At 32.1% G+C, this 12,943-nt stretch overlaps 3 protein-coding genes across 3 annotated transcripts; 1 reads left to right on the top strand and 2 right to left on the bottom strand.

The window, feature by feature from the left end:
* Positions 1 to 428: 428 nt before the first annotated feature.
* Positions 429 to 9,815, top strand: LOAG_16891 (hypothetical protein). The gene is made up of 12 exons (XM_020449544.1): positions 429 to 658; positions 4,384 to 4,600; positions 5,226 to 5,294; positions 5,604 to 5,711; positions 5,951 to 6,047; positions 6,367 to 6,730; positions 7,040 to 7,145; positions 7,382 to 7,552; positions 7,959 to 8,177; positions 8,373 to 8,545; positions 8,904 to 9,034; positions 9,479 to 9,815. The coding sequence occupies exons 2-12, from the start codon at positions 4,485 to 4,487 to the stop codon at positions 9,662 to 9,664; spliced, it is 1,740 nt and encodes a 579-aa protein (XP_020306905.1). The 5' UTR covers positions 429 to 658; positions 4,384 to 4,484; the 3' UTR covers positions 9,665 to 9,815.
* Positions 1,199 to 1,420, bottom strand: LOAG_16893 (hypothetical protein; the record flags this gene model as incomplete). The annotated part of the gene is made up of 1 exon (XM_003143808.2): positions 1,199 to 1,420. One exon carries the CDS (start codon positions 1,418 to 1,420, stop codon positions 1,199 to 1,201), a length of 222 nt encoding a protein of 73 aa, XP_003143856.2.
* LOAG_16892 (hypothetical protein) lies at positions 1,678 to 2,251 on the bottom strand (the record flags this gene model as incomplete). The annotated part of the gene is made up of 2 exons (XM_020449545.1): positions 1,678 to 2,133; positions 2,165 to 2,251. 2 exons carry the CDS (start codon positions 2,249 to 2,251, stop codon positions 1,678 to 1,680), a joined length of 543 nt encoding a protein of 180 aa, XP_020306906.1.
* Positions 9,816 to 12,943: the final 3,128 nt, after the last annotated feature.

Genomic DNA, 12,943 nt, shown 5'->3' with positions numbered 1-12,943 from the left:
GGCGGTTGTAAGTAGAAGACAAATAAGTAATAGTTAGTCCTAAACGTTAGTCTCTTCTACACACACACCTTCTCCTCCTCTCTCTCTCTCTCTCTCCCTCTCTCTCAGTTTTTCCCTTTCAATTCATTGAAACTCTTCGATTTCCAATTTTAGCTTGAAAATGTTGAACTCTTCCTTATCAGCTGTCATCAGTGCTCATGTACTGCAACTTCTAACTTCCTAGCCTCTAATGGCTAACAGATGAGCACAGATCGTGATGCTTTCCTTCATCCTTCTATACTTTTATGGATTTTGTTTAGAGATAGCAGTGGAAGTGGTATCGGCAGCACAAGAAGCCAAGAACTTGAGCAATAGGCTCGAAGTGTGCCTTGTCGGAGAGAGAGACAAGGCTTCTGTTATTCCCCATTAATAGGGCCTATATAGGCTCAGAAGTGTAGTCATGGAGCAGATATGTAGTAATGATACTCTTATCATTTCACTAATCTTTCTCATTTAATTCACAAATTCTTGTAATATTTCAGTTCAGTTATTTTTGTCATATCAACAGATTCGAGAATTATTTAAGATATAGAAAAGGAGAAAGTGTGTCACATTACAAAGGATGGATTATAACTAGAAGGTGAAAAGTGACCGGTCGAATGAACATTAACTCTACTCGGTATGATTTCATTTCTTTTAAAATCTTTTTTTTTGTTGTTGTTATTCATACAGGATGCTGATATCTCAAGGGTTACATTTAATTCCATTCCAAACTATAGCTTATATTTCTTGCTCATTAACTGTGACATTTTTTGACATTGCTGACCACATAAGCCACAGATTCTTCAGGCTATATTATCTCTTACTCATACTGGTCATCCACTCATGTATTATTTACCATCAACGTTGTTTTCTTACTGAAGATGAAGTTTTATTTTTGAAGTGATAACATTAATCAAACAATGATATCCAATGTTTATCACTGAATAATTTAGGATTGAGAGAGAGAGAGAGAGAGAGAATGCATGAAAGAGGAAGAAATAAATTGGGAATGAAATATCCTTTCCCATTTTCAAGTTGCTCACTTATGATTTTGTTACTTTGACAACTTATCGTTGTCGTTAGAATATCATTCATTGATTGGAAAAGTTCAGATTTCAATAGTATTTATCGGTTGACTAAAATATAATTCTTATTACTTTAGTGAAAAGAAAAAAAATTAGTCATCACAATTGTCTTCATCGTCGTTATCATCAGGTAGGTTGCTTGATAGTCCTGCTACTGCTGCTCCTGCTGCTGCTGCTACTACTGATGATGATGATGATAATGATGATGATAATGATGATGATAATGATGATGATGTTACTACAAACAAACAGGTTCCAAGGTTTTGATAGTGGTTTTGGATGGATGATGTGGTGTTGGTACTTCGACGGGGCATCATCACCTCTCGCTAATTTCCTTTTACTCTCCTGTCATACTCTATCCACCAAAAGAATGAGATGATGATGAAGAGGTGGGAGAGGTGGAAGAAAGAATGATGGGCTTTTCTCGTACCTGAAAAACAAGATCGTCAGGCTATCGCTTCTTTTCTTCCACCTTTCTCACTGATTACCATCAACAGAAGCAACAGTAGTGGCAGTAGTAGTAGTAGTAGTAATAGTGATAGTAGTACTAGTTGTAGTAGCAGTAGTTGTTCTAGTAACATTGTAGTAGTAGTAGTAGTAGTAGTAGTGGCAGTAATACTAGTTGTAGTAGCAGTAGTTGTTCTAGTAGCACTGTAGTAGTAGTAGTAGTAGTAGTAGTAGTGGCAGTAATACTAGTTGTAGTAGCAGTAGTTGTAGTAGCACTGGTAATAGTAGTAGTAGTAGTAATGGTAGTAATACTAGTTGTAGTAGCAGTAGTAGTTGTTGCAGTAGTAGTAGTGGTAGTAGTAGTAGTAGTAGTAGTAGTAGTAATACATCTACTATTGTTGCTAACCGCTTCTTCTTTGTTGCAAATTGGTGAATGGAAGATCTGCTGCTGCTGCTGTTGTTGTTGTTGTTGTTGTTGTTGCTGCTGCTGTTGTTGTTGTTGTTGTTGCTGTTGTTGTTGTTGTTGTTGTTGTTGTTGCTGTTGCTGTTGTTGTTGTTGTTGTTGTTGCTGTGGTTGCTGCTGTAGTTGCTGCTGTTGCAAGAACGATTACTTTTCTGTAGCTTGGCTTATGGTAGTTTTCATTTCGAATACAATGAACTATTTTTGAAGTTTCAAATTTACTCTTTACACCATTCATTCATTGACAATGAGAAATGTAAAATAACTGTTAAAAACTATTTTATGATTAATATAAGAAAAATCAGTCAATGTTAAAAAGTGTTAAAAGTATCCTATTATATATGAAGAAAAGATAATCATCTGTTTTAGTTTATGGATAGATATGACCGGAATGATCAACCGGATATCATCTATCGTTTTTCATTGTTCGGAAAATTAGTTTGGGAAAAAATATTCCTTTTGTTCAAAGACTCACCCACCTAATTCACATCTACTATTATCTTTTTTTTCCTTTTTTTTTGCTCCTTACTTGAGTCCAATAAATAATGTTTGTTCAATGATTACAATAAGCTCTTTAATGTTGCAGTTTGCTTGATTAATGATTGATATCTTTGTCTGTGTTATCAGAACGAAACAGGATAACTATCTTCATAATTTTGATATCGTAATATGCTTATATTTGATACCGTAGTGTACCACAAACTCTAGAACAGTATCCTGTTGCAGTTCACTTGAATGATTGTCTTATTCTATTTACTTCTTGCTGCTTCTTGGGATATTGATTTTGTTGCTACTTGTGATATTGACCAGTAACATTATTACAGTAGATAGGACAGTAGGACAATAAAGGATGATGCTCCCTCTGAAGTTTTCCATTTATTTTCACTCCGGAACTTGATGTTATCCTTTTCTAAAACTGCACTGACAGCAAGTTCCTGTCATGACAGCGACAGGCGATCGATGACAACGTTGATGATGGTAATAAAAGAGATGGACGGAGAGGGGGCAGATGGACGATTGAAGGGGATAGGTCCTGCTCTTGCTTTTACTCCTTGTGCTCGTTCTTCGAATTTTGAAAAATGCAAAGAAAGGATGTGTACGGAATGGCTGTAGAAAATAATAAAGAGGAAGATGAGTAGATAGGTTGGTGCGTGCGTCATGTCATGTGCATGTGCATGTGCATGTCGTGATCTTCGTGTCTTCCAATCACAAAATTATGATTAAAGTGTGTTCATCTGTGCATATCTTCATGCACCTTGTGTATGTCATGAATTTTGGCTGTTCTACTCTTCTTAATGGAAATGAATGAACTGCAGCGAAATTGTAAAAGGAAAGGTATACCACCTGTGACCACGATGGACAGTGATGGTGACAGCATTGATAGCACAGCAACTCCAACTATCTTTACTCATCGGCTTCAGTTCAGTACCTTAGTTATGCCTCATTCTCTTTCTTTCCTCTTCCCATCTGTCATCAAATATCATTCGAGTTAAATCCTAACCCCGATTTCACAGATTTTTATTGCGAATGGGACCACTGATACAGCGGACAGAGCACCAAAAATGGGAGCAATCGGTCGGGTCGAGCGCACCATTACCTGTCCTTCCCGCGTCCTTTTACCTTTGTGCTCCATCCGTTTTGGTCGGCCGTCACAAATGAACACCAAACATTCATACGACAAATACACACGACCAATTTCGACACAGTTTTCCGTCATCCAAACTGTTACACTTCATGACCCGATCTACAGATGTCTCCTACCTTTGAGCTCATCCAATTTGAACTTAGCTGCACTTCATTCTCTTGCACTAAGCATTACTGCATTTGCATCATAATGCAATTGATAACTAAATTAATGACAGCATGGACATCTCCTTTCTTTAGCTCTTTTATTGGTTTCATTTGATCATACTTCTTTGCAACATGCAATAATTTCCATTCTTCATAATAATTCCTACGAGAAATTCTCCAAAACTATTATCAACTTTAACCATTATTATTGTACCATCTATAATTAACATTACCGCCAATTTTGCTTTAAGTTGAAAATGAAATGATTTTATGCAAATTAATTAATATGAAAATAAGTGTCCTCGTTTACAAACGGTTACTTGGATAAAAACTTTTAAAGTTTCAACGGATAACTCTCTAAAATTAATTAATTGAAGGCTTGTTAAAATTCTGGAAAATATAATCATTCTTCATCTCCGAATTAATACTTTAAAGATGATACTTTCTCAATTGATACATTAAAGTTTGTATCATTCAAATAGGAATGGATCTTTGCTGAACAATCTATTCCAGTAAATCATCCATTTTTGTACGCTAAGAGAGAATAATTTTCCTACAATTATTTGTTTTTAATTTTAGGAAACGTGCTGGACATAAAGCAACAGAAGCAACAACGTGTTTCACGTGCCGTTGAACGTATCTTACGTTTAATTTGCTCAAAACAGCATACAGAAGACGTAATGAATGAAATTCCAACTGCTTCATCGCCAATCTCATCAATATCACCAGAAACAGAAAAACTGGCTACAAAACGAACTGCTAGTAATGCAAACAGTGATGAACAAAGTGATTGCGAGTTGGTTTCCAATTCATCTCTTTCTTTTCTTTTCCCACAATTAAACTAATTATTTAAAAGTTTTGCGGAAAATTCCATTCTTTCCTTTCATTTCAATAGGATCATTTCTTTCGCAAAAAAAAAAAGAAGTTTTCATATGTAATAAATACTCTTTAGTTAAATGTAATTCTTACTAATCATTTCACTTTCATGCTTATATCGTTACGTTTGTACCTTCACGTTTATTATTTTACGTTTATACCTTCGTTTATATCTTCGCTTGTACCTTCGTTTTACGTTTACACCTTCGTTTTTTACGTTTATACGTTTACACCTTCGTTTTTTTTTTTTTTATTGTTTTATATTTTTGTTTTATTTTACGTTTATACCCCAATTTATATCTTCACCTTTATGCCTTTACGATTATACCTTCACGTTTTCAATTTCATGTTTATGCCTTCAGAAGGTGTAAACAAGACTTTATGTCTTCAAGAAGACTTTATATCTTCATGTATCTATCTTTACGTTTATATATCTGTATGTTTATACCTTTACATATGAAATAGCATCATTTCAAAGTAAAATTAGAATGTATTCATGCAAATCTTCATACGTATCTTTTTGCACTTTATAAAACTTTTTTTAGTCCAAAGATGAAAATGCCGAAAAGTGAGGTAGAAGTTGTAGTAACTGAAGATAATGATGTAAAAAACAGGTATGTCAACAACATATGTTTCACTTATTAATTAAAAGAAATTATACTCTAATTTAACATTAACAAATTGTTCATCATTGTTTGCAATGAAAAAAGATGCTTTGATGCGGAATTATGCGATGAAATTTATCTTATTTTTGATTTTATAATTCTCCATTAAACGGTATTGATAGTTCTTACAGTAATTAAATTTGATTTTTTCAATATATCTAATTAGCAACTATTTGAAAAATCAAATTTAGACAACAAATTTAGTAATTAAAGTAAGTAATATATTATCAGAAGTGGTAGTGACCTTTTTTTTTTCAGGCAGCCGTCAACAGATACAATATCCGAGCAAATTATATCACCGTATGATACAGCTGATTTGGTGCATGCAAATGAAAAATCTCTCGCGCAAGTTTTTGGCTCATCAATGTAAATTTCTTTTTTTATAAGTCTATTACCTTTTGCAATTGCTTTTTTCCCGTTTTTTTTTCTTTTTTTTTAAAAGACCTTAGCTTATTTAAAGCGCTTTTCAGTATTAAAAATTAGGGGAAGAGAGCATTAGGCATTTCTACCTACCAATTGCTACTCTTTGTCATTTTCTTTGAAATTTGGATTCTTTTTTTTTAAATAGAATTTTTATCTGATTTAATTAATAAATTCAGTTTTAGCCAAACACCTTTGATAACAGCCGCAGATATCAATCGTATGAATCGTGAACGAGGTTTGGAAATTGTCGCCATGGCAGGTCGATATGAAGCACTAGTGGTAAATTTGTTGACATGTTGACATTTTTATCACTTATTTTTGCAGTAATTCTTGCATGAGATTTTTTCTGTTGCTGTAGAAATAAAAAGAAAGCTTTTACCATAACTGAATAATGATTGATTGAAATAAGATTAAAGTGATATTTTCCATATCGAATTACATCTTCATTCCTTTTTATCATGCGGTAATTGTTACTACCTAATAAGTTATTTTTTGTTTGTAAAAATTTTTGCTGCTTGCTTTTTTCCACAGATTTCTTAAAAACTCTTCAAAAATTTACACAATTTCACTTTGCTTATTTTCTTTTTTTTTTTTGCAGGATAGTGCTTCACGTTCACCGGCTGCAAATATGGAACGTAACAAAATTTGGCGTAAAATAACGGATGAAATTAATAAAAAATACTCTCATTTGAACACTCTAACTTTTGAGCAATGCAAAAAATTATGCAAATATTATAAGCGCAAAGATCCGACTAATTATGGACTTGCATTTCATGCTATGCATTCTGATTTAATTCCAAGTACATATAAGGAGCGACAACAGCAGCAAGCTGCAGCTGCAATTGCGGCAGCTGGTAATGCTACAGCTTATGTAACCACAAATGGACAAATTGATGAGCCGATTGATGTGGATGAGCTACTGGAAGCAAATGATGTAGTAGATGGTATTTGTTGTGATACAAGTAAGCCCTCTTAATCATAATTGAAAGTCTTAATCTTAACTAATTATTTAATTTTTGTGACAGTTTTGCGCAACTTTCTATTGAAAACGTTTAATTTAAAATTCCACCCAGAACAACTTTGGGAATAATTTTGACAAAAATTTTTGTAAACAAGAACAAGAATTTCTGTTATTTCAACCGTTATCAAAAAAAAAAGAAAAATCTTCGCAATGAAACTTTAATTAATCAAATGATGTCTGTTATTTACTCTTCTTCCAATCCAGACTTTTTTTTTTGTCATTAATGAGACATTTGAGCAGTATCTTACAGATGCGTTAAAAGTGAAGCAAACAGAAGAGATTGCGCCACTGTTGATGGAAGATATTGTACGAGAAGATAAACCATCAAAAGATCTTTTGCAATTTCTTGCACAATGGTCAATTTTCTTTTCATTTTTTATTTTAAATTTAACTTTTCTCCCTTTTTTCTCTTTCTCTCCCTTCCTCTTGTTTTCCCTGTTTGTGTCTGATAACATCACTTTAGTTCGTCCTTTATTAGCTCATTTTCACGTTAACGTATGGATATGTTAAAACGTGTAGCAAAATGCAACTTTTAAAAGAAGTTCGTTAAAAGTTGTAGTATTAGTGATTCTTATAAGAGAGTAATTTTCAGCTCAGCATCTTCATCATCCAGCTCAACTGATGGCTTAGTATTACCTGGACAGCAAGCTGTCGCAGCTGTCGCTGCAGCTACTGTCATTGCAAATCAACAGAAGAAGGAGCGGGGACAATATGTTTGTAAATTGGCTGAAACCTTCAACGGTGTCTTTGATAGCCATTCAAGGTATCACCTTACTGAGCTCTTTCCATTTCACTTTTTCTGTAATTTAATTTAATGTTACTTCAACTTTTTCCTTTTCTGTTCTTATTTCTTCGATTTTTTTCTTTTGTTCATTTTAAGCATTTTGTTAAATATTTCCTTGGTTTATTCTCCAAAAAAAAAAATAGTTTTAATTTTTTTATTCCTTTTTTCTTTTCAGCAAAATCTTTTTTTTTCTCTTCAAATTTCCTCCTTGTCCTCTATGTCTTTTTATCTGAAAGGTTCTCATCAGTAATTTTGTTTTCCTTTTTTCATTTTTTTAAAAAGTACTCCAAATGGGTGTTTGTTTTGTTTAACAAAAAAAACAAACACCCAAACGGGTGTTTGTTTTGTTTCCTTTGAGGACAGTGATTTACGTCAATTATTTTAGGCTATATCATATTAATGCTGAACGTAATCAAGTTTGGAAACAGATCACGGATTCTACCAATGAAAAATATGGATCCGAATTGGGTGATTTAACTATAGAGCAAACTAAGAAACTTTATGCAAATTATAGGCGGAAATCTCAATTGCTTTCTTTTAATAACAATGGTGGTGGTACGTCACGATCCGATACGGGTAGCATTAATGGAGCTGCTTCAGCCGAGTAAGTGATAATTTTACATGGAAAATTGAACTCTTTTTGTTATTTTTAATCTCCCAAATCAAAATGGGAGGTGAAGAATTAATCAATCAGGTAATTATGTTAAGACAAATCTGTTGAAGTTTCATAATGAATGTAGATTAAATTAGATCTAGAAATAAAGTAGATGATTTATGACTGTTTTCCTTTTTGTTGAAGTCTGGATTCTGATGCGTCATCAAGTAATTCTGATCTGTTGACACGTTTGGTAGCTCCAATGTCAAATGGAACAAGTGGGACAACTAGTATTTCTCAAATTCGGACTGGTTCACCAACTCTTTTACCTCGGCTGACACCAAGGGATCGGAAGTCTAATATCGATTTGAAAAATGGTTAGTTTTCATGGTTTCAAGAACAGATCTTAAGAGTGTTTTCACATTTTTAGCTCGATTGATAAACTGGGTTTGTCATAGATCGTTACATTAACTGATGTTTGCTTTGGAAAAATGCAGAAAAAAAAAAACGGTAATTCTAAGGTCTTACAAACAAGAATTAATTGTTCTGCTCTTTCTTCTATAACTTCTTGACCTTAACTGCGCTTCTGTTTGGTTCCTGAAAGAACGCAGCAAAAGTCGTAATCCAGCTTACCTGAGGTAGTAACGTCTCAGTCACTTTAACCATTTTAATAACCTTTTTCATTTGTCCTTATTTTGTCCGAATAACAGTAATAGTATAGATTATCTTTATAAGGTTTCGTGAATCATGCTGGTAATGTTGGTCAGCGTATTTCGGCAAATCCCGGTCTGTCATCAGTGGAGCTGCTGGCCATTATTGCTGATCGTGATGCTGAAATTAAACAGTTGAAAAATGAACTCTTACAGGTAATTATTAACGGTTAATCGAGTGAAGATTAAATGAACGACTTAGGATCAGCAATAATTTCTTAGGATAGGCATGCTTTGTAAGCATGACCTGTCAAAACTTTTTGAAGCTATGATTAAGTTCGCTGTGATTAGTTACCACTTAATTTTATCCATTTTTATCCGCAAACAACATTTTTTTTTTGGTGAAAAGTGGTTTTTTTGGTTTTTTTTCTGTTTTTTAGGGTTTTTTTATTGTTCTTTTTATACTGTTGGATCGATTTTTAACTCCTCTCCAAAAAAAAGCGAAAATTAGGTGAGTTATTCCGAAGACTGGATTGAGTTGGAATGGCAGAATTTAGTCAACTAATTAGTCCATCCAAATTTAATGCATTTAATTACTTCATTAATCCATCCAAAATCGAAGTGATTAACTCGTTTCAATTTATTCGAAAATTATTTCAGAAATCAGTTGAACATCAGCTACAAATATCACGTGTTTTGGAGAAAGTATCAGAACTTGTGAAAGCTGCGGTAAATGCCAATGTACAACGAGAAATAATGTCAGCAATGACTGGAATGGCTGGTTTTAGCGGTTTTCATGATAATGGTTATTGTGATAAAAGTTACGACGATGATAGTGATTTATAGTAATGCTACCTTGCATCTTCGGACGTTTCATCTTATTTCCAGTAATTTTTTTAACTGCATAATTTCATGAATTCATTAAATATGAATTCCATACTGTATTCATTCGTTTTCCTCCAGTGTTGTGCAGTAAATTCCAGATGTATCTCTCAACCTTTTTAAAATTTAACAACAACTCAGAATCTTAGTCAACCATATTCATTCTGCTTCTTTATCATAACGAAATTTCTTTCTATGTTAATATTCGTTTATTTTACTTATTTCGGGAGAATTTCTTAATAGTTTTCATACAAGTATTTTTTTTTTTTTATTACTATTCTATCCGTTGCTTGTTTGTTTATTTGTCTGTTTTTTTGTAATACTATTTGTCAAACTTTAATTAATCAATTAATGGGAAATATGTTTTTAAATAACTCTTCATTCTCATGGTAAAAGCATTGAAGACTGAAGATGCCCGAAATTTCTACAAATCATTATGACATAAGATTAATAGATATTCCGTGAATTATTAAGATTAATTAGTCGGAGGGAGGGAAAGAGTGTGACAAATCATCATACCCTATGCTGCGATAACAACTCATAACTTATTCATTTCTATGCGTCTCCATGTTTTTTTTTTTTTCCCACAGGTCACTGTTTATTTAAAAGTTACAGTTTTGACTTATGAATCTGATAAGGAAGGGGTAGTGCCACTTAGTAGTATATCACATATACTCAACTTCAGTTTCTTAGTTTTTTATTATTTATTATCTCTTGCTTTCAAAAAAGAAAAAAAAAAAAGAAAGCTCATTTCCCCATTTAATCTTGCCTCATTTGCTATACTTCATCATTTATCTTTCTTGTATTTTGTTTATTTTTCATTTTTGTTTTTCGTTTTTTTTCTTATAATTAATTTTCATTTCATATTTCTTTCGTTAAATTTAGAAATTTCTGGTATTCTAGATTGTGGAAATTATTTGGTTTAAAAGTAATGATTCGGTTAACAGGAATCGGTTTTCTTTTTTTTTTTTTTTAGTATTGTCGTGAAATGTTTTATTGTTGTTTATATGTATATTATATGGTATTGTTTATGTCATTTTAACAAAAAATTGTTTGAAAGGAATTGGTACAAATTGTCTTCTCTAAAGTTCTGAATGTTTAATTTTCAAATTAAAACTAGACTTCAATAGGAGCTATACTTAGCATAAAATTGCAAACAATTTAAAAAAAAAAATGCTAGCAATTTTATGCCAGTACTAACTTGCAAACATTACTTGCACCACATCATGCTTGCTACTGTTACATGAAGAGGGACTTCAAACATGCAACAATTAACTGTATTTAGTATTCCTTAATTTAAAACATTTCATGGCAAAGATTTTTTGGCAATCTTTTGTTGCTTTTTTTTTCAGTCCGTTTCTTTTCAAACAGTGATTTCTAAGAGATTTACTGCAAGGAAGATTTTAGGATGTATTGGAATTTACAGGTTTCATTCTTTTTCATTATCATGTTTCAATATGAAAAGTTATCCGGATTGCGATTATTAGAGATGTATCTTGGTTATTGTAACGGAAACACAGGACAATCAGGCACATACGGAATATATGATCAATCGATTTCAAATGTGAAATCCTTCTCTTCATATTTACGATAATTATTAGCATATTCTCTATGGGAAAGATAAAAAAAATTTCGATCAGGAAAAGGATTAATTCAAAGAATGGAAGTGCAAATTTAAATTATTTTAATTTAAAATTTGAACAAGAAAAAACTGTCTCATTCTGTTCATGAAACTGAAGACAACCGATAGCTTCGGACCGTTTCCGGTGCATCCGGAAGAGTTCAAATTATATATCATTCGTTATTTTTTACATTGCAGCTGTTTTAATGATGTTGGAAAAACTCTGTAAACTATCTGAACAACTCATTCATAAATTTTTCTTTTTATCAATTTTCAAATTTCTTCCTTACATTCGAACATTTCCTTACCAGTTGAGCTAAAAAAAAAAAAAAAAAAAAATGATGCTGATATATGGCACTTACGTGCGTCATTTTTTACGTGACATCATACGTCCCACTTAACTTGACAATATTTGCGCGAAAAAATTACAAATACCAACATCTTATATTATCCATAAAGCAATAATAGATTAATGAGGTCAAAGTTCTCACTGCGTTGGAACTCATTCCATTTAGAAATCGTTAAAAAATAATTCTATATTATATTTTATGTATGATTTGGTTGGTTTTCGAAAGTTTCAATTGAGACCTGTCGGCTTCTCTTTATTTTTGATAGCTTAATTAATGAGCGTAGAAAAGCAAATTGTATTGAAGCAATCAATACAATCAATTAATGAATTCAGATGGATATTTGCTATAATCATTAACATAAATCCGTTTCTTTCACAAATAATTTTCAATAATTTCGCAACACTAACAGCTCTATCATATATCTCCTGAATTGAATTCATGGATTACTTTTTGATCTTTGAACTTGTCAACAGAACTATTTGAATTTCAACTTTCATATAAATTTAAAAACCGTCAACGACAGATGTCTATGACATTCTCTGTAGTGTGACAGTGATGAAGATAACCTACCTTTGGATAGGAACAATATTATTTCAGGAAAGGGAACGTTTTTGAGTAAATATACTTGTTTTTTTTTTTAGTTATAAACAATGCTGTTTTCTAATTTACACTGATAACTTATCAACTTTAAAAAACAACGCAATTGCTATATTTAGTCTGCAATTATTACTTCCGGAATTGGAACTGTTTTACCGGACAAACAAGTTTCTATTTTTTGTCATCTTCCTGGTACAATCAATTTCAATATAGAGAGGACAAATAGTCGTAATTAGAATAAACGAAAGGTTAAAAGATTAAAAGTAATTTAAGCAGATGGACCTTATTTAGTTAGCAGTTAGAAAAAAATGCTTTCTCGAATAATTCAAGCATCTAATTTGCTGAATATGAACGAATAAATGCTTCAAATTATTAAGATTAAAAATTTTGAAATGACAAAGTTTAAGCGAAATATTCTTTTAATCATATCAAGAGTAATATGATTGAAATATTTTATCATATTAGTGATAATGTTATTCATTGATAAATAACAAGGAAAATTAATAAGCTATTATTACTAGTTTTCTTACTACCTTTTATCACCATCACTATTGCTACTACTACTATTACTATTACTATTGCTATTACTATCAATTGCTATTACTGCTATCATTCTAACTATTATTATCACTAATTGCTATTACTGCTATCATTACTACTATTATTATCACCATT

The sequence above is a fragment of the Loa loa genome (genome assembly GCF_000183805.2).
Source record: "Loa loa unplaced genomic scaffold supercont3.26, whole genome shotgun sequence".
Taxonomy (NCBI): domain Eukaryota; kingdom Metazoa; phylum Nematoda; class Chromadorea; order Rhabditida; family Onchocercidae; genus Loa; species Loa loa.
Note: the sequence above shows the minus strand (reverse complement) of the source record. Positions and strands in the feature narration are given on the sequence as shown.

Coding starts and splice junctions, on each gene's coding strand:
- LOAG_16891 (XM_020449544.1), top strand. CDS start 4,485: ATGAATGAAATTCCAACTGCTTCATCGCCAATCTCATCAATATCACCA. Junction 6,731..7,039: donor TGGTATTTGTTGTGATACAA/GTAAGCCCTCTT, acceptor AGTATCTTACAG/ATGCGTTAAAAGTGAAGCAA. Junction 9,035..9,478: donor TGAAAAATGAACTCTTACAG/GTAATTATTAAC, acceptor AAATTATTTCAG/AAATCAGTTGAACATCAGCT.